This window comes from Rhineura floridana, chromosome 4 (genome assembly GCF_030035675.1).
Source record: "Rhineura floridana isolate rRhiFlo1 chromosome 4, rRhiFlo1.hap2, whole genome shotgun sequence".
NCBI lineage: Eukaryota > Metazoa > Chordata > Lepidosauria > Squamata > Rhineuridae > Rhineura > Rhineura floridana.
The window spans coordinates 103,388,334-103,408,979 of record NC_084483.1 but is presented as its reverse complement, the minus strand read 5'-3'; the positions used below and the strand labels follow the sequence as shown (position 1 = coordinate 103,408,979).

General features: G+C 41.7%; 1 protein-coding gene across 3 annotated transcripts in view; it reads left to right on the top strand.

Annotated features, from left to right (window-relative positions):
- Positions 1–20,646, top strand: part of MOXD1 (monooxygenase DBH like 1) — a 75,802-nt gene that overhangs the window by 38,807 nt on the left and 16,349 nt on the right. For all 3 annotated transcript variants that reach the window (XM_061626328.1, XM_061626329.1, XM_061626327.1), the window contains exons 5-9: positions 1,675–1,854; positions 5,256–5,358; positions 14,386–14,552; positions 16,174–16,365; positions 18,861–18,920. In XM_061626328.1, the coding sequence (XP_061482312.1) occupies positions 1,675–1,854; positions 5,256–5,358; positions 14,386–14,552; positions 16,174–16,365; positions 18,861–18,920 (702 nt within the window). The remainder of the gene's footprint in view (positions 1–1,674; positions 1,855–5,255; positions 5,359–14,385; positions 14,553–16,173; positions 16,366–18,860; positions 18,921–20,646) is intronic.

Genomic DNA, 20,646 nt, shown 5'->3' with positions numbered 1-20,646 from the left:
CCATCACTCTGTCCCTCTCCACCAGTGACTGAGTCGCCCTGCAAAATGTATCTCTTGTGATATTCAAACTTTCCCTACCCTCCCACACACCACTTGTCGTTGCCACATTTCATCTATGCTCATATTTTGCTGACCCAGGTTTCACTATGCCTCTTTCTGGCCTTGGGAGAGGTGCCGTAACAGTTAGTGGTCTTCGCCATTTGCTCATATTGCTTATTCTACAAAGGATGCTCACACACTGGAAGTGCCTGAGTGATCAATATGGCAATGAGTGCAAAATGCATCACTCAGATGCTTTTGATACTACAACTGTGGAGCAAGCTCTGTTTCTCTCGGTACTTGTTCTGTGTTAGCAATAGCCATGCAGTTAGCAAAGAGACAGAAGGACTGCCTCTGTCATTCTGTCTCCCCATCATTGAATCTATTCCTGCTCTCAAGGCACAGACTTAATTTGAATCTATGAAGACAGAAAGAGCTATGGTAGTTAGAACTGGATAATTCACATGGACAAAAGTTCTTTAAAGTTCTTAACGTCTATTTAGATAAGGGTCAACATGTATATTTTGCTTTCATAAAATCTAGCATATAACCATCAATAAGATTAAAAGGTTCTGTCAAAGATATTGTACATATGTCTCTGTAACCCTAAAGCAAAAATGGTCTCATTTTATTATGTACTGAAATTCTCACTATAGTTATCTTAGTCTAGAAAGGATTTTTTTTGTCAGTGCTGTTTCTTTTTATGAGTAATGAAAATTATATTCACAATGTATGTGTGCATGCATTTTTATACAAGTCAAATGAAATATGGAGTTATTTCCTACCTCTTATTTCAAGTATCCAGATGTAGAGGCAGTGATTCGTCATTCCATATAATTATTACCAGATTAAAGTACTGACACTTCTCATGAGTGTTTATAATTTTTTTGTGTGTGAAACTACAAAGCCTCCACAAAATGTATCACAAAGACAGAAGGCAGTTATACATAAACTGTTTATTAGTGGGAGGTATTTTCTTTTTTTAACAGAAAGGGTGCTGAACAAAAGAATGCTTGTTTGAATTAATGCTAATGTTTAGGAAACTAACAATGAAAGGATGTGGACTGCTAACTTTGGTGCTGACCTGTTCCTTTGAAAAAGGGTTGGTTTTTTTAAAAAGTTTTGAGTAGAAGCACAGCAGGTGTTGGTGTCCTAGAGAGATAGGTGGGTGTATCACATGTTTGGACAAGTCCTCCATTATTCCAAGCAGAGCTTAATAGAACATTCTCATCGTCATTTTACTGATGGCTTTCTTGTTTTATTTGCATGTTCTGCACATCAAGTGTAGGTGGATTTTGTTTATACTGTGGCAATCGATGACAAAACTACGATTGATTTTAGGGCAGCATGATTGCAGCTTTCATTTATGCTTCTACTCTTCCTTTTTCTGATAGCTCAGAAAGTAGCTATAGTATGAAAACTTCTTTTTATTCAAGGACATGTAAAATGAGAGAGCAGCATCAAGCTGAGATGCAATCCTGCATCATTACAGGGTTTACTTTAAAACAAAATCATCAGAGTATAAAAACTGATTGTGGTTTATTTTGCTACGATAATAGGAGCTGATTCTTCAAATGCTCTTAACTTTTGTTAAGGTTAAACAGAATTCAATTAATTTTAGACTTATGTTAACAGGTTGAACCACTGATACAGAAGGGCCATGAAAACATGGTGCATCACATTCTACTCTATCAATGTAGCAGCAGTCTGAATGATAGTGTATTGGATTATGGTCATGAGTGTTATCACCCAAACATGCCAGATTCATTCCTCACCTGTGAAACAGTCATTTTTTCTTGGGCCATTGGAGGAGAGGTAAGATAAATAGCAATTGCAAGTTATTTTTCTAACAGATATTGTGAGTTGGATCCAAACTTAGAGTAGACTCACTGAAATCAACGGGACTTGTTAATCATAACTGACTGACATTCCATTTATTTCAATGGGTTTATGTATGACTAAGTTAAGATCCGACCCTATATAAATGTGTTTTGAGGCATTGACATTCTGATTATAGCAGAAGAAACTGTAGGAGGTATTGTAAAATTTTGATGAATTTCATATGAAAGAGGGCAGCTATTTTCAATATTGATGTGATTAAATCTAAAACCCAGTTGCTACTTCTGAGTGGTACAGAGATCTGGAGGTTTCAGATCTCAGAAGCAGGAGCCGGCATGGTAGAGCTATGTTGTACCATTGCTGCCACTTACCAGGATGGAATGGGCACAGAGCAGTGGTAAGTCTTGGCTGTGGAGACACCATGGGCAAAACCAATCTAGCAGTCTCACCAGTGTATCTGCATAGCCCTGACCTGACCTCACTGCCACGCTGTCTCACCCCTGCACCGTCCTGTAAGTGGCAGAGACACCACTGTTGGGGAGAGCAGTGGCATCACCCCACCATGCCAGCTATTCCTGCTGAGATTATTTGAATTGTTTCTAATGTAGTATGTTAGGTACTATCATGGGAATGCCTAGATATCACTGTATTTGCGATTGGAGACATGGTCCTTTTCTTTGTCTGTGAAAAATTCTCAGCAGAGCTATTAGACAAAACGTATTGGTTTGCTAGGTCTAGCCCAAAATAGTTACATTGAGCAAATTTCCCTTTGCACAAGCTTACCAGCAATGTGGTGCATGGGACAGTGTTAATTGGCTGCCGCTGTGCAGAGGTGGGATGGTTGGCCACATCTGGACTGAGGGTGTTTCCAGGAAGGGAGAGATAAAGCCGGGCACACTGTGGGCAGTGACAAAGAATCATATTGGCAGCAGCAACAGAGGTGCTGGCAGCCAGGCTATTAAGGAAAGAAAAAGGTAAACGTCAATAATCTTACTCCCTGCCCCTTTCTGGCTGAAGCTACCTTAGAGGTTAATTTTTTTACACTAATTTGCTGTTGATTTGATTCATGGGACAGTGTTAATTATGATGGGAAGAGAGAAGCTGGTCACACTGCATGCAATGCGCTGCCAACTGATGTGCCAACAAAGTGGGGGTCACCACAAGGGGAGACACCACAGGGGATTACCTTGTGGTGTATTCCCTTCTGAAACACCACTGGGGGTCAAGGACTTCATCCACATGAAAGTGGCAGACAGAAGGAGGAAGAACCTGTGTGAGAGGCAGGAAAGTGAAGATCTCCCAGGATGAGAGACTGAGAGAGGAAAGGAAAGCTCCCAGGTGAGAGCTAGGAGGATCTGTCATTTGAGGACAGGAGAGAAGAATTAAGCATTACTTTTGTATTGAGAATAAATTGTGTACTTGTACATTGTTGTTATATTTTATGTATCCTGCTCTTGATTTCCCCTCCCTTATTTCGTAGGCTGTTCCTGTTATATGCGTACTATGTTTTACAGTTGTAACTAAGATTTTGTATTTTATTATATATTTCTTATTATAATTGCTTTATTTTTTGTATAGTATAGATATTCTGTTAAGTTTTGGCATGTATTATTTGTTATTTTTTATGCTGTAAACCATCCTGGGGTCTCTTGATGAAGGGTGGTATATACATTTAATAAATAAATTAATTAATAAAATTGCACTTGGTACCAAGGAGGTTAATACATTGCAGCAATATTTAATCCATCTATTGAATAAATTTGTATATTCTGAGAGTTACCTTTTCCAATGTAAACAAGAGACAACAATGAAGAATTCTGAAATTATAACCCTTTATTCAGAATGATATTATTTCTCTGGTATAACCTATTTAAGTATAAACCCAGCCTAGTTTAAATATAAACCAGGCAAAGATTTATCCAAGTTTAGCAAATTCCAGTTGGAAAGTCGCTTTTACAAAATTTCAGACCTTTGCTATCTGTTTTTGCGGTCATTGTGGGAGTAATGAAGACCTCCGTTGTTATTTGTCTGATAGCTCATTAACATAATGAGTGAGACAAGCGTCCTGTAGATATTTTGAGGAAATGTTATTATTTGTTTGTATTTTAGATTATATCCTTTTAATAATTATTTTAAGATGATGTGTAATAGAGCCGCTACATTTTGAATGGGATTAGCAAAACCACAAGCCACTTACATTGTACCTAATATTTTTGAGTATAGTACTAGAACGTGATAATTTTATCATGTTATTTTATTGTCTGGTCATCATTATTTTTCTGGATATGTGATGGCTAATGGTGCAAACAATAACAAAAGTGAAACTTAACTGAACCGTTTTAAATAAGCATTTTTTACATTTGCCAGCTATTTTTTATCTAAGCCAAGGAGACAGTTGAAAGGGAATTTGGGGAGATCTGCAGATTTTGATGGATATTTGCATCTGGTTCTGAACAAGGTTGCATTCCCCAGAAGGGCAAAATATGCATTCTGGGAGTGCTCCTGAACTTGACACTATCTATGGAGACACAGGTGGCATTGGTGCTTAGATTGGTTTGGCAGCTGCAGCCCTATCTAGGGAAATATGACAATTCCAGGAACAAATTCTTTGGTAATGTTCAGGCTAAATTACTGTAATGTGCTCTACAGGAGCTGTCTTTGAAGACTGTTTGGAAACTGCAATTGGTACAGGATATGGTGGCTAATAAGCTTGTGGGAGCTAGGTGTTCAAATCATATTACACCTATTCTGTTCTGATTACATTGGCTGCCTAGGCTTTTCTAGACAGTCCAGTTCAATGTGCTAATTTTGATATAAACTGAGACCAAATTATCTGAAGGACCTTCTACAGCTTGTATGAGTCTGCCTGAGTGTTTGTATCGGAGGTCCTGCTTTCGGAGGTCCTGCTTTCTGGCCCTTGAGTAAGAACTGTTAGCTCAGCAGGTAACAGTGATAGAGCCTTCTTAATTGTGACACCACACATTTGGAGCTCCCTCCTCAGGGGAATACATATGACTGGAAATGTTTTTATTCCAGTCTACATTTGATTGATTATTGTGCTGTGCTTAAAAAACTTTAGCTGTTGATAGTTTCTAAAGTAATAATTAAACAGTAATTTTAAAAAAATGTTTAAAATTTTGTGAACTGACAAAGTCAGGTTGTATATCTTTGGATGGATGGATTTGGATCCCACTGGTCCTGGGCTTGCTCCTGTGACATATGGCTCACCATTCCTACACAGTAGTGGTCAATGGGGTGGCCAAGACAGGGAAGTGTCAATCCTAAGGGATCTGCTATTTTCTGCAGTTAACATATCAACTTAGTAAAAAAAAAGTTCCAAACAAAAGTATTAATTGTTTTCATGTTTCAATTTCTAGGGCTTTACATATCCTCCTCATGTTGGCTTATCCATTGGGACAGCACCAGACCCCCAGTATGCGCTTATGGAAGTCCATTATGACAATCCATCATATGTGGAAGGTATGTTTCTTCTCTCCATTTTAACTTCTAGAATAGTAAAATGTGCTTAATGCATACGTTTCCTAGCCTGCTTATTCAAAGTAAGTGAAATAACTATCTGGAGATGAAATTCCACATTTTCTTAGAATGACAATGCTGGTGAAAATCTTCTGTGTGAACATTCTAGGACTTGGATTGGCCTTTGCCCATTTTCATGTGGGGAAAGTAGTGTATGATGTTGATTGAAGTATATGCCTACTACTATACTTCCAAATACAGTACTTAGATTCCTTTTGGAACCATTGTGGTCAAAGGAATTGTTGAAATCATATGTGACTTTGTTGTTGTTATGTGCCTTCAAGTCGATTACGACTTATGGTGACCCTATGAATCAGTGACCTCCAAGAGCATCTGTCATGAACCATCCTGTTCAGATCTTGTAAGTTCAGGTCTGTAGCTTTCTTTATGGAATCAATCCATCTCTTGTTTGGCCTTCCTCTTTTTCTACTCCCTTCTGTTTTTCCCAGCATTATTGTCTTTTCTAGTGAATCCTGTCTTCTCATTATGTGTCCGAAGTATGATAACCTCAGTTTCATCATTTTAGCTTCTAGCGATAGTTCTGGTTTAATTTGTTCTGACACCCAATTATTTGTCTCCTCCAACACCACATTTCAAATGAGTTGATTTTTCTCTTATCCACTGTTTTGACTGTTCAACTTTCACATCCATGCATAGAGATTGGGAATACCATGGTCTGAATGATCCTGACTTTAGTGTTCAGTGATACATCTTTGCATTTGAGGACCTTTTCTAAAATAATAATAAATAATAAAATTTTATTTGTTAGTCGCCTATCTGTCCGAGCTAACGGACACTCTAGGCGACTTACAGCAATGCAAAGTACAGTATATAAATCAATATACAATCAACAAACCATAACATCAGTTCATCTAAAACCATCCTTCAATTAATACACCATAAAAACTAGTCCACCCCAGAAATCCCATAGGCCTGCCTGAATAGCCAGGTCTTTAAGGCTCGGCGAAAACCCATCAGGGAGGAGGCATGTTGAAGATCCAATGGAAGCGAGTTCCAGAGGGTGGGGGCCACAATCGAAAATGCCCTCTCTCTGGTCCTCACCAGCCTAGCTGTTTTGACCGGTGGGACCGAGAGAAGGTCTTGTGAGGCTGATCTTGTTTGGCGGCATATTTGGTGATACTGGAGGTGTTCCTTCAGATAAACTGGGCCAAAACCGTATAGGGTTTTAAAGGTAAATACCAACACCTTAAATTGGGCCCGGTAAACAACTGGTAACCAGTGTAGATCTACCAACACTGGGGTGATATGATCCCGGCGACGGCTCTGCTTTATCAAGCGTGCCGCCGCATTCTGTACCAGCTGCAATTTCCAGACCGTTTTCAAGGGTAACCCCACGTAGAGCACATTACAGTAGTCTAAGCGAGAGGAGACCAGGGCATGTATCACTCGTGTTCTAGTTCTCTCATAGCTGCCCTCCCAAGTCATAGCAGCCTTCTGATTTCTTGACTATTGTCTCCATTTTGGCTAATGACTGTGCCAAGGTATTGATAATCCTTGACAAGTTCAATGTCCTCATTGTCAACTTTAAAGTTACATAAATCTTCTGTTGTCATTATTTTATTCTTCTTGACCTTCAGCCGTAGTCCTGCTTTTGTGCTTTCCTCTTTAACTTTCACAGCATTTGTTTCAAAATATTACTGGTTTCTGCTAGTAGTATGGTAGCATCTGCATATCTTAAATAATTGATGTTTCTCCCTCCAATTTCCACACCTCCTTCATCTTGGTCCAATCCCGCTTTCCGTATGATATGTTCTGCATATAGATTAAATAAATAGGGTGATAAAATACATCCTTGTCTCACACTTTCCTATGGGGAACCAATCGGTTTCTCCCTATTCTGTCCTTACAGTAGCAGGGAAAAAAGGAGGGGAAAACAACTGGAAGCAAAACCAAACGAACCCCCCAGTCACAACACACACTCTCACAGCAACAGAAGTTAAACAGTAAACTGTAAGGAAAACAGAAAATGCAAGGTGAAGGAAGAAGAGGGGGGGAAACTGGACACAAAACTAAATGAACCCCCCTGTCGACACACTCGCACACACAACTTTCACAAGTTAAACACTAAAACCTTCACAGTATGCATTGAAATAACAGCCTTGGATGAAGGCAAGAATGAATAAGAAATGGACATGGAACAGGTTGACTAGAGGCCTATTCCCTGAAGTGAAGGTAATCATATTTGTATTTAATAGGTTGTTAGCCTCATATGTAAATATTATAATTACATGTATTCGTAAATAAAATCTCTCTCTCTCTCTCTCTCTCTCTCTCTTTTACAATATATATATATATAGAGAGAGAGAGAGAGAAAGAATGTGGGGGGGCAACTATGCTTTTGCCCCGGGCCCCGCACATGCTAAGGGCGGGCCTGTTTAGGTATGCGTATATATCTGGTTAACATGGGTACTGCCTTTATGCACAAATGTTGATAAGTCCAAGCCTAAAGGTATAAATGATATTTGGCAGTGGCCTCACATATGTGAACTGGCCAGTGTAATATTTTGTGCCCTGCACAACTGAGCCTCCATTTCAAAAGAATACAAAATCTGTTTCCACAAAGAATTCAGGAAAACATACAGATCATTTAGCCATGTATGTCTTAGAAGTATGATGGATGGTTATATTTCTGGATGTTTTCAAAGTAATTTAAACTTTTTACAGATCAAAATTTCAATCTATGTATGGTCTTTTAAAGTTATACTATTTGCTATAGAGCATTATAAACCTGAACATATTCTAAAGAAAAAAAAAATCTTATTTGATAATCACCCAACACAGGGCAGTCACAAGACAACTTCAAATCAAGTTTAAAATTCTTCAAATACCATCAATTTTTGTAATTTTTTCTTTGCAGAAATTCTGAGAATGTGTGAAGTACTTTCCCCTTTCAAAATATGCTTTGTCACCTCTTTGGGTGTTATGGAACTGGATTTTCCATGCTTCAAACTTGACCTTCCTGTCTGTGGTAGCAGGTACTATACTGATACTTCCAGTAGCCACTTGACTGAGAAAGAAGAGACTCGGGTTCTCCTCTGGACTGGCTGTCTGACAAACTCTTTTGCAGAGCAGCTGAGAGATTAACATCCCCAGGGCAGCTCGCAGCATCATTAAGATAAATAATAATCAAAACAACAATTAACTATTTAAAAACATTATCTTCCAAAGGCTAAGATTTTAAAAGATTCATGTTAATGAGCAAAGGCTGTCTGGGTCAGCAGAGATAAGAGATTTTGTAACAGCTGAGTAATAACTATATGTTTATCATGGGAATTTAGAAAGGCCCTTACAAGGGGGGCAAAAATCAGCATACATTTTCTGTACAGGTTAGAAAAGTACAGAAATCAGTGTTCTCTGTTTAACCACTTTCTTATGATAATGCCTTATTTACAGCTTCCCCAGTTTTTCTGAAGCACAATTCCTCCCTTATGTTGTTTGCAGTTGAGGGGTGAAATAAAACACAGAGACGTCAGCTTGGGTTGAACAAGGGCCACTTTATTTAAATTATAGTAAACAAAACCCAATTTAAAGTGACCTGCAGAGGGAAACCTAGGTGCGGGAACTGTCTATAAGCAAGTAGCTTGCCATACAGCTCTCGGGCGACCAGCCCCTGCTGGGGCAAGGGCAAGCCCATCTGCTTACCCTTTACCCCAGCCACACCCTGCAGGTGAGTAGGGGGGCCTTCCCACATCATCCCCACCCAGGGCCGTATAACCCCTGGGTAGATGAGGATAAGTTGGCCCCAGAAGCAGCCCATATCCTGCCCTCGAGCCGTAAAGCCCTGAGAGACAGGCCTCTGGAACCGCCAATCACCTCCAAAGGTGCCTAAGGGGGCCACCTAGCTGTCCTTACCTATTTCCCTTCCCGCATCTTCCCGCCACAAAAGGGGGACAAATCTCTATTTAGTCCCCCTTTACCCCACTGCCAAGAAACATCTCTCGCAGACACCCCTGCAGGTCGCCCAAAATAAGTCGTTACCTGCATGAGACAGGTGAACGCCATCGGCCCTGTACAGTTCACCCTTCCAGTGCTGAATGCGGAGATGTGGAATGGCCAACCCCCCCTGCCCAAGAAGAGCCCACCGAATTTCCCGGTTGACCTTCTTCCATGCCTGATCAATTCCAGCTGGATCCCATATGCCGCGCCATGTCTGACCACATCAGACGCACCAAAGGCCAATGCTGCCTTATCACTTGCATGTCCTTACATGCCTGTACACTGAGGGCCTTGCCCTGCTTCACGCCGCGGTCATTACCACCGAGGTGGATGACCATTGCCTGCGGAAATATCCGCACCACACCTTGCTGGAACAGAGCGGGTAGGAGCCACTCCCCATGCATTCCTTGCCGGTCCAGCCACTGCACAACAGCCCCTCTACTGAGGCACAACTGCGAGCCCATGCTCGAATTCGCTGCCCTCCAGGGTGCCCGGAAGACCATGCTGTGGCCGCATATTAGGATGTGCATCTGCTCTATCCCTGTCCAGCAACCTGTCAAAACAATGAAGATTGTGAGGCCGCTACATTCCCTTGCCCTCTAAAAGTGGGAAATACAGCCCTTGTACGCATCAGAGGACCAAAGTCCCACGCCCTGTACCAGTGCCTGTGGGAAACTAAAACCTGCTGCCATAAAAGCAGCCCCAATTCGAGATGAATAGGTTCCAACTGTAAGGTGTCGTATCCCAGCCCCTACAATGCTCGTTTGTGAGGCCGCCACATCCCCCTGCCCTCTAAAAGGGGGGAATATAGCCATTATATGCATCAGAGGCCCAAAGTCCCACATCCTGTACTAGTGCCGGGAGGAAACCAAAAACCTGCTGCCATAGAAGCAGCTCCCATTTTAATTGAATAGGTTGCAGACTGGAAGGGGTCATACCCCAGCCCCTGCAATGCTTGTTTTGTTAATGCCAAAACTGGTATTGTTGATCCAGATAGGCATATATGGCCTATAGCTAGGGGGTCCAGATTAGCCTGGGTGAATAAATATCCTTCGGCAGAGGTTGGGCGCTGAGGCAAGGTCAACCGTACATGCCTTCCCTTACACCTCTGGTCTGTTCTAGACCTTCCACATTGAGCAAGCATAACCCCCCCTCCCTGGAAACATCAAAACTGGAGGGCATGTCGAGAGAGGTCTCACGTAGAGCCAGCCACCACCTTTCTCCTGAAATCCCCAAAACAGTGTATGAGCCACTGCCTGGAATAGCTTGGGTCTTAACTGAAGGCACAGACCGTTTCCCACTGGTCCACTACACCCATAAAATGTCCAGCGAGAAGGGTAGATGGGGATAGGGGAAAAAAAAACGCCAGCCTGGCTAAGAAAGCTTACCTCGAAGTGTTCACACTGCCATGCCCCTTCTCCTGCCATGCCGTCTATCAGGAATATCAGCAGGTGACTCACCAGAAAGGCCACTCTGGCATATAGCCCTTGCCGGCCCAGAATTCCTGAATACCTGTTTTCTAGAAGCTGGCGAGCATGCTGGGGTAATGTAACCCATTGAACCCAAGGGAATTCCAGTGCGCAGCTCACGGGATTAGCCCCCCTTCACACTGCCCCTGCTGCCCTATTCTGCATTCTGATAGCTGGTGATCATGCTAGGGCAATAGATAGGCTTATGGCCTTCTCAGACTCCCTGCATAAACTTATCCCAGAACAACGGGACAGGCAAGGGCCATGAATCCTAGTGTTCCTAATTATAAAAGAGTTATGAGACCCGACCCTAGGCCATGAGCCCTTCTGTCCAAAAGTCGCCTTCCAACCCCGGAAAAGAGTTAATGAAAGGTAACATTCATAGTTAAAACCCCTTCCCGAATCCAGGCTTGCAACCGCAGGAAAGGGAGCCACACGGCCAGGTCGGTACATAAGGCAGCCATAACCCTGAATTCATAGTATGGGTGTTCAAGCCCCATCATAGCATAATAACCCCCTTAAAAGACCCCTAACATCAAGAGGGCCGAAAGGAAACACTTCATGGTCCCAATCCAGGATCTCATCTGGGCCGGTTCAAGCTTGCCCCTGTGCAGCTTTCAGCTGCCATACCTATGAACATCCACTCAGACAGATAGTGCCCCACTGCTTAGGAGCCCACTTGTCTCCTGACTGCCCCCTCATGGAAGGCTCTGAAGCACTCCATGTGAGAATTATAGCATTCTGTAGGTAATGTTCTGCCACTACAAATGCATAAGGCATATGTGCGCACTATGATGATGGAGTGCAGCTCACTGACCCTAGACTAACTAGTGTGAACCCCTCACTGCCTGCCCCTTTGAATAAGACTGGCGTGACCAAGTGTACTTCTGTACATTCTGACCACAGCCGTTATTGCCATGATTAAACGGGGTGAAGATTGTAGGCCATGAGGGCCAGCCGTGAGTTGGAGGCCATGAAGGCCAGCCAGGAGTTGGGGTATGAGACTGGGAAACAAAAGGCAAACACCCTAACATAACAAACCTCCCCTTAAACCGGGTAGCCTGCTAACCAAGTTCATAGTACCCGGAGTCTAACTGGGGAAGGGACACCTGTCCCTAAGCAGCCGGTAGCTCCTTCTTACCCTTTTGAAGGCCTCTTGCCTCCTATCTCCCTGTTGCCCATATCCGTCTGCAAAAAGGAAGGAAATCATTTATGAGTAAGTACACTTTACCAACTATTAGTTCATTGCAGCTCACCCAGTTGTGCTAAATCACGGAGACTAAAGATAGCCCTGTCCCAGCCTTGGTCCCCCCTGCCGCAGCTTTCTCTTAGCGGGTGTCAAACGCCAATCAAATACAAGTATCCATGTAAGGGTTGCATGTTATGCATGACATCAAGTAATTGTGGTGAGAAATCCCACACAGAAAGGTTTTGTTATTGTGAAATCCTCAGGAAGGGGTGAAGAGTCTGCCTGGATCTTAAAATGCAGCCTCCGCATCAAACAGCATCTAAGATTCTGTCAAGGTAACACATGTTTCAGAACGTCTAAGATCCCGTAAATGATCAGAATCCGATAAGTATTCTGTCTTTTCCTCTGTATTCCTGTCTACTGCTCCAGCCATACTATCGTCTGTTAGACCTTCAAATCCCTGCAGACATTTGCATGTCCTTCCTTAAATATAATTAATGCCATAAGCTTTGTTGTTGATATGAGCCCAAGTTCTTGGGACCAAATTCGAATAAATGCCAGTTCTGCCACAGAGTTAACAAGGAATGTGTAACTGACACTTGAAAGGATCACTGTCCTTTCAGCCACCATGTAATAAAATTAATAGCACAAAGTACCTTGAACCTAATATAAGCCTAACCAAATAGAACTCACATCCAAAGGCTTGTGCCGCCTTCTCTCTCGTAATTGATTCCAAGCCTACAGCTGTCGTATGGGGGGTGTGGTTCAAAATTGCCCAAAGGCCTGCATTTTATGAGGGGACCTTTGACCCCCCCTTTTCCTGTCTTGGTGGCATTACTGCTTTAAATTATTATCTTTTCGGCACCAGGTAAAGACCTACCTCTTTGCCCAGGCATTTTAAATGCTAAATTTTAAATTTAATCTATTTTAATTTTAATTTTTTGTCTTAATTTTGTTTTCAATATGTTTTCATATTGTATTGTACCCACATCTGTATTTTAATCTGTTTTTATCTTGTTGTACACCGCCCTGAGAGCTTGTTGCTAAAGGGCGGTCTAAAAGTGCAATAAATAATAATAATAATAATAATAATAATAAATCCACCCTTGACTTATAATTATAACATTATTATTATTAATTTTATACCCAATGACTGTATGTGATTCCCTCATTACCAGTCCTTGGCTCCCACTTATAACTATGAATTCCATTATGATAGTATTATTATTAATAATACTAATAACATAAGCCATCGACTGTCCTGACCATAGAATAATGGATACAATTACAATCATTAGTCATAAGTATTATAAACAGTGCATATAAAGTAGGATTTCTCTAATTAAAACCCCCCCAGCTCCTGTTATCCAATCCTTAGTTCAAAACCACATGTACATTATTATTACTTATTATTATTATTAGCCACAGAAAAGACAAGCACAATTTAATATTAGAAACTACCAACTGTAATAAGTCACTGCCTGCAAAGTATGATTAATCTTGCAGCTCTTTCGCTTAAAATTATTTTGGTTACTTATACTACTGTAAGTGTGTGTAATCTTGCTTAACCAACTGGCTAAATTATAGTTATAATATAATTACCTATGTGAGGACTATACTAAGTTAATTACTGTAAAAGTATGAGCCACCACCCCTGAAGGTGTGATCTTGCTTAAACTAGCTGTTACCAGCAGCCGTGAAGCCAGAAGCCTCAAACCAGCCGTTGGGGGGATTGTTATGATCTTGCTTAAACCGGCTGCTAAAAGCCGCCGGGAAACAGAAACCTCAAGCCAGCAGGGGGTGAGTGAGTTCCATCCCTGTCAAGCCTTGCAGGCCTCGCTCACGAGGCCCGCTCCAGCTGCAGCCGCTCCTTCTACAGCACCCCCAAGCCGGAGCCGGCTCCACCCCCCCATGGGGAAGCAAAGCAGCTGAAATCGGCCCCTAATGAGGCCCATGTGCTGCAGAAACCAAGCGCCTAAAATGGCGCCGACCGTGCGGCCTTAACAGAACAGCCGCTGCCGTTTCACCGCGCTGCGTTCCACTCTGTCCCTCGTCGTCCATGTCGTCCACGTCGAGCAGCAGAAGAGGAAGGTGGAAGGGGCGGCTGGACTTAAATAGTCCTATAGTCCCCGCCCCTTATGCTGCACGTCGCGCTGACGTCACGGGCGCGACGCGCGACGTTGCCCCATTAACAGATGGGGGCAGCGTCTTCACCCCCACCTGCAATCATGCCCCGCTCGTCAGCTGCGCGGCGAGCGGAGCTTCATTTTCTTGCATAAACTTGACAAGTGGGTCCCAAAGCGACTTAAAAATGATAGGATATCTTATGCTGATATATTGCTCTTTTGTTCTTAGGAATGATAGATAACTCTGGACTGAGGTTATTTTACACTCCAGATTTAAGGAGCTACGATGCTGGAGTTATTGAAGCAGGTCTTTGGGTCAGCCTTTTCCACAACATCCCACCCGGCATGCCTGACTTCATGTCAGAAGGTCACTGCACTCTGGAATGCCTAGAAGAAGTATGTATCGTGCCTTGCACTATTCATTGTAATTCTCTCCAATAACTGAAAATAGCACATTTAAATTGCTTTCTTCTGAATGACATAGTGAATACTGATGTAGGTGTTACAGTGTGGTCATTTGCAGTACAGTAGGTCCTGGATTAAAAGATGGGGTACATGAGTCAGAACTACACATGTTGCTGTACCTTTAATTTCATTTTTCTCTGTAGGAATTCTAGCTTCCAATGGACACCCCATATTATTATTATTATTATTAGAATTATTAGAATTATTATAATTATAATTAGAATTAGACTTTATTACCAGCCCTTCACCCAGAGGTCCCAGGGTTGGAGAAATATGGAGAACTGAATTTAAGAATGGAAAAATGAGAAACTGAGAGAACCAAAATGGACAGATCCTTCCATTCCTAGTAGTAAGATGGGTGTTCTGACTGACAGAGATCTAATTTGTTAAGAAAAAATATTGTTGATGAACTCATAGTGAAAATAACTGCTTCTTTCAGTTTAATACAAATTCAGATTATGAGCACATTTTAGTGACTCAGTTCAGAGTATTATATTAGACAACACATTGTTTTGATAAGATACCTTAAACTTGGGAAAGGAGAAGGTTTTTCCTGACTTTTTTCCAAATGTACCTTGAATCTAAATTTACTTTCCTGCATCACTGATTCTAAATGTAAAGTTGAGGATTTGGGCTTGATGGTACTCAAAACTGGAGGCGGGAAGAGTAGTAATATGTTTTGTGAACCTGAATTCCACATGAAATAAATCAGCCAATAAGGAATCCAACATCTTACAGAACATTTCGTTCTAAAATTTTATGCCCAAAAAATTCTTAAAATTTGGGAAGCAGGAAATTGTGAAAGAGAGATGTTGTCTTTTTTGAGACTATCTTTCATGCTAATCATTACAGAATATGCTGTAAAACGGACTTGCAGTTAATAATGTTGACTTGAATTCTGCAGTAGTCTGTTACCAGCTTTCTTGCAGCTGGGCAAACATTTTCTTTTCAGTCATTGACAACAATTCCTGTTTTCTTGGGAAAGAAAGTTCCTCCTTAAATAAATGGCACATATACAAAACAATGAGTGAACAATGCTATTTTAAAAATTACAAGTAAAATGCCCCCCTTCTGTTAAGGCTTCTGTATAGTGAATGATAGTTGTGTTTGGAAATCTAGTAGAAACTCATGAAAAAGCATAGACTGGGGAGGGAAGGCTGATAATTTTCTAGACCTCTGGATTTCCCTACGCACGCACACACGCACAGGTCTGAGGGTTTTATGAAAGCACAAGCAGATTTAAAGAGGGTGCTGCTGGTCAGCCATCATAGGAAATGTTGGGGGGGGGGTTCTTTTTCCCCCTTTTGCAGAGGCTCCTGTGCCTTAAAATTATTACTTTGTAAAATGTAATGCTCCTAGCTATGGTGAAGGATTGAATGAACTATATGTCTGCAGTAACTATTTTAACATTCTGACTACACTCTGTGTGTGGAGTGAGGAGACAATGGGTCTTGCAAGCATAGTAAAATGCAGTCTATGTTCTCTTCTAATATTGAATGTTCCCTTATGTTTTGTTTTTGGTAATCTGGTAAGTTTTACTGATCCTTTTCAGGCCCTGGATGCTGAGAGGCCAAGCGGGATTCATGTGTTTGCAGTCCTTCTTCATGCACATCTTGCTGGTAGAGCTATAAGAATGCGTCATTTCCGCAAGGGAGATGAACAACAACTTCTGGCCTATGATGATGATTTTGACTTCAACTTCCAGGAGTTTCAGTACCTAAAAGAAGAAAGGACCATCTTGCCAGTATGAATTAGTGTTTCTTCCGTTTAATAATGTTGTTGCCATTTAGACATATCTTCATGCCAAATTGTCCTTCAAGTTTTCTCCCCTTGCATGGATCAAAAGTTCATGTTTGCCATTACAAGACACAAATCTTGTTCCACACAGGGAGAGAAGTTACTAGCATTTGGAGTAAAGAAATGGCAGAAAGAGAAAGGGTTAAGCACTCTGCCTCCTCACTTCTCATCCCAGTCACCCTATCCCAAAGTAGCTTTTCTTATTAAAATGGGTAATTAAGCTATAATTACATACATTTGCATGTAATGTTAGTTTGGCCCTCAGTGCTGTGGCTCATCTGTGCAAGTTATTAGATCATATTCCTATAAACCTAATGTTTACATTCATGAATCATTCTTGGGTTCCATAGTTTCAATTCCTAATATGCTGTTCACAACATTCTGTTTTTATTTGATTTTCTGTATAAGATAAGCTTTTCCTTTGGGCCTTTGCTGTTTTTGTTAAGATGTTTGGCTTGCTACATAAATTAAAATATTAATTACACAAATATGAGACTGAAAGGCTCCTCACCATATAAATCTGTCAGCATTTGTCAGTTGCAGCCTGCCTAATCGACCTCAGGGCTCTGAACAGGGCTAGTCATGACAAATGGTGCTGTGCATTTGCAACATGGAAAATTCACTGCCTGTAACAACTTTATTCTTGTGAGGCTGTCAAATATTACTTCAAATATTCAACTTAAGTCCAATATAAAGATTTATTCACATGACCATCCAGCATGTGCTGGCCACTTTATAATCCTCCAAGAGTTATCTGCCTGCTTTGGGCCAGCTGTTTTGTGATGCTACTTAATACTGAAAAAATTGAAATGGACTGCCTTCAAGTCAATCCCAACTTATGGTGACCCTATGAATAGCGTTTTCATGGTAAGTGGTATTCAGAGGTGGTTTACCATTGCCTTCCTCTGAGGCTGAGAGGCAGTGACTGGCCCAAGGTCACCCAGTGAGCTTCATGGCTGTGTGGGGATTCTTACCCTGGTCTCCCAGGTCCTAGTCCAACACTCTAAGCACTACGCTACACTACATTACATTTAGTTAATACTACACAGTATTAAACTTTTCCCACTCTATTACAAATGAATATTTAAAAGTATTTGCAGTGACCTACAAAATGTTTAATCGTTTGTATGGTGATGACTGGATTGGCTGTAGGCAAGTGCAGTTGAATTAGCTCTCAGACACATATATTGCACAGTCCCACTAAACATCCATTTGATGTCCCATTTTTTCCTCTTTCTTATGCAGTGGTGTGCTCCAAAGTAATGTATAAGAGGGGACTCAGTTTGAATAGGATTGCCTCACTCATTGGATACCAATGAGAAAGAATCCATAACCACCTCCAGATCAGGGAGGCACCCCATCCCTATTCCTAACCCAATTATTACCGCTCTCTGATCAGGAAGAAAGTCCTGTCTTCATTACTCTACTTTGTAAAGTTTTACATGCATCTCCTGGTATATTTACACATCAAAAGCATAGTTGTCTCATGGCTGAAATAATCAATTCATTTCTGCAAGTGATAGAGTGAGAGAAGTATTTTCATTCAAGAGTGCAATCCTAACCTGGCAGTAGACTTGCTACTCCTCTCCGCTGGATTGTTCTGCAAGTCTCCTACCATCTTAACCACATCCCGAAAGGATATTCATAGCAATGAACAACACTTCCTTTCTGTAGTGTTTGCTGCTTCTGTTTTGGTATTGAAGAAAAAGAACAATGGTATACTATGAGTAGGATTGATGTAATTCAGCAGTGAAATGTAATTGCCGCTATTTATTTATTTATTTATTGAATTTGTATACCGTCCCATAGCCGAAGCTCTCTGGGCGGTTTACAGCAATCAAAAACATTAAAACAAATATACAATTTAAAACACATATTTTAAAAACAATTTAAACACAATTTCAAAATTCAAAACAACATAAAAACAATTTAAAAACACATGCTAAAATGCCTGAGAGAAGAGGAAAGTCTTGACCTGGCGCCGAAAAGATAATAGTGTTGGCGCCAGGCGCACCTCATCAACAAGATCATTCCATAATTTGGGGGCCACCACTGAGAAGGCCCTCTCCCTTGTTGCCACCCTCCGAGCTTCCCTTAGAGTAGGCACCCGGAGGAGGGCCTTTGATCTTGAACGTAGTGTACGGGTGGGTTCGTATCGGGAGAGGCATTCCATCAGGTATTGTGGTCCCAAGCTGTGTAAGGCTTTATAGGTCAAAACCAGCACCTTGAATCGAGCTATTTGACCCATGAATCCAGAGAAAAGCCATGATTTCTGTGATTGTGTTACTTGTAGCTTTGGGTTCTAAGGTGAAGTGAATGTATTTTCAATACAATGTATTTTAAATTTCTTTTAATTGTTGCTTATTTTTTTACTGATTAATATAATTTTACTGATATATATAATTGCCATTTACAGTGATTGTCTTAAATGTTGTGTTTCAGGGAGATAATTTGGTCACCGAATGTCATTACAGTACCCTAGATCGATCACATATGACTTGGGTAAGAAACTTTATGGCATGGCAGAATGAAAATGTCTTCAAATAAAAATGTTGCAGAAAACATTGTTTTGCTGTTAATACCACCCCGCTCTCCGTGCAGCTGGCGAGCGAGGCATAGTTGCTGATGGGGGTGATGCTGCCGCCGCCATCTTACAGGGGGGCAACGTCGCTCATTGCAGCAGTTATGATGTACAGCGTGGAGGGGCAGAGCTAGGGGGCTTATTTAAGTCCCGGCTGCCCCTCCTAGCCTCCTCTTTGGCGCACGACGCCCACCCCACCCTCCCTCTTTTATGGTGTCTTCATGGATCGCTTCGGGGCTGAGTAGGAATTTTTATCCTAGTTGGCGGGCAGGTTTTTTGCCTGCTCCACCCTGTGAGAGTGGGAGGGAATCGGGTTAGGGGGCATTGTGATTAATAGGTGATTTTGGCTAATTTGACTAATTTGACATATTTAAACTGTTATTGCCCTACAGAGGGCAGTTTATTATGGCACGGGTGTGGGAAGGGAAGTAGGTTAGGACAACTAGGTGGCCCCCTTAGGCACCTTTGGAGGTGATTGGTGGTTCCAGAGGCCGGTCTGTCAGGGCTTTACGGCTTTAGGGCAGGATATGGGCTGCTTCTGGGGCCAGATTACCTTATCTACCCGAGGGCTGTACGGCCCCAGGGGGTGGTGATGTGAGAAGGCCCCCCACTCACCTACTGGGTGTGGCTGAGGCAAGGGGTAAGCAGATGGGGCTTGCCCTTGCCCCAGCAGGGCTGTTGCCCGAGAGCTGCATGCTTGCTTATAGACAGTTCCCGCACCTAGGTTTTCCCTCTGCAGGTCACTTTAAAATGGGTTTTGTTATAATTTAATAAAGTGGCCCTTGTTCAACCCAGGCTGATGTGTCTGTGTCTTATTTCGCCCCTGAGCTGCAACTAACATTCAGACATTCTTGGGAGATAGTTGCATGGCTATGATAGTTCTGCTGTAGGTGTTCTAGTAATCTTATAAAGCTGATTTGATGTCAGAGAAATTGCATCTGGCCCTCTTTGCTCCCCATAATTCCCAAGTGCTAATAATGGATCCAACCAATATTAGATAATTATGCATTACATATTACATTGACCTCATAGTTGATTATTACCCTGAGTAGCCTGTACCTCAGTTACTGGTGATCTCTTGTTGTTGTTGAATTTAGGGGGCGAGGTCAAATGTATGAATGATTTTTCAAACTATTTTTAGTTAATAAAGAGTAAAAAACATGAATAGTGGGGTCTAACTTTTATCTTTTCTACCCACAGCCAATGCTTCCACAGTAGAGCCCGTTAGCATTTCTGTTGGCTCCATGTCAGTGGGGCAGTGGAATCTGCTCCAGGCTTTAGTCTGAACTTTCAAAGAGCTATCCAATCTGCTGAAGCAATTTGAACAGCTCCTTGAAATTTGTACTAAAACCCAGAGCAGATTCCACTGTCCAACTGACAATGGAGCCACCAGCTGCCACTGAGAAGGCATTGCTTTCCCACAGGTAGCTGAAGGTTGAATTAAAACATTGATTCCATGTAGCATTTAAACTAGTGCAATATTAACTATCAGTGGACTTTCCCAGGGCAAGATCCCTGTAAAATGATTTGCTTGCTAGCAGTTCTGATTCAGCAAAGGTCTTTTCTGATCTTAATTAAAACAAGTTCACCTGTTTTATTTCTTCATGTTCAATGTTACAGGATCAGTGATAAATTGCCCCTTTAGTC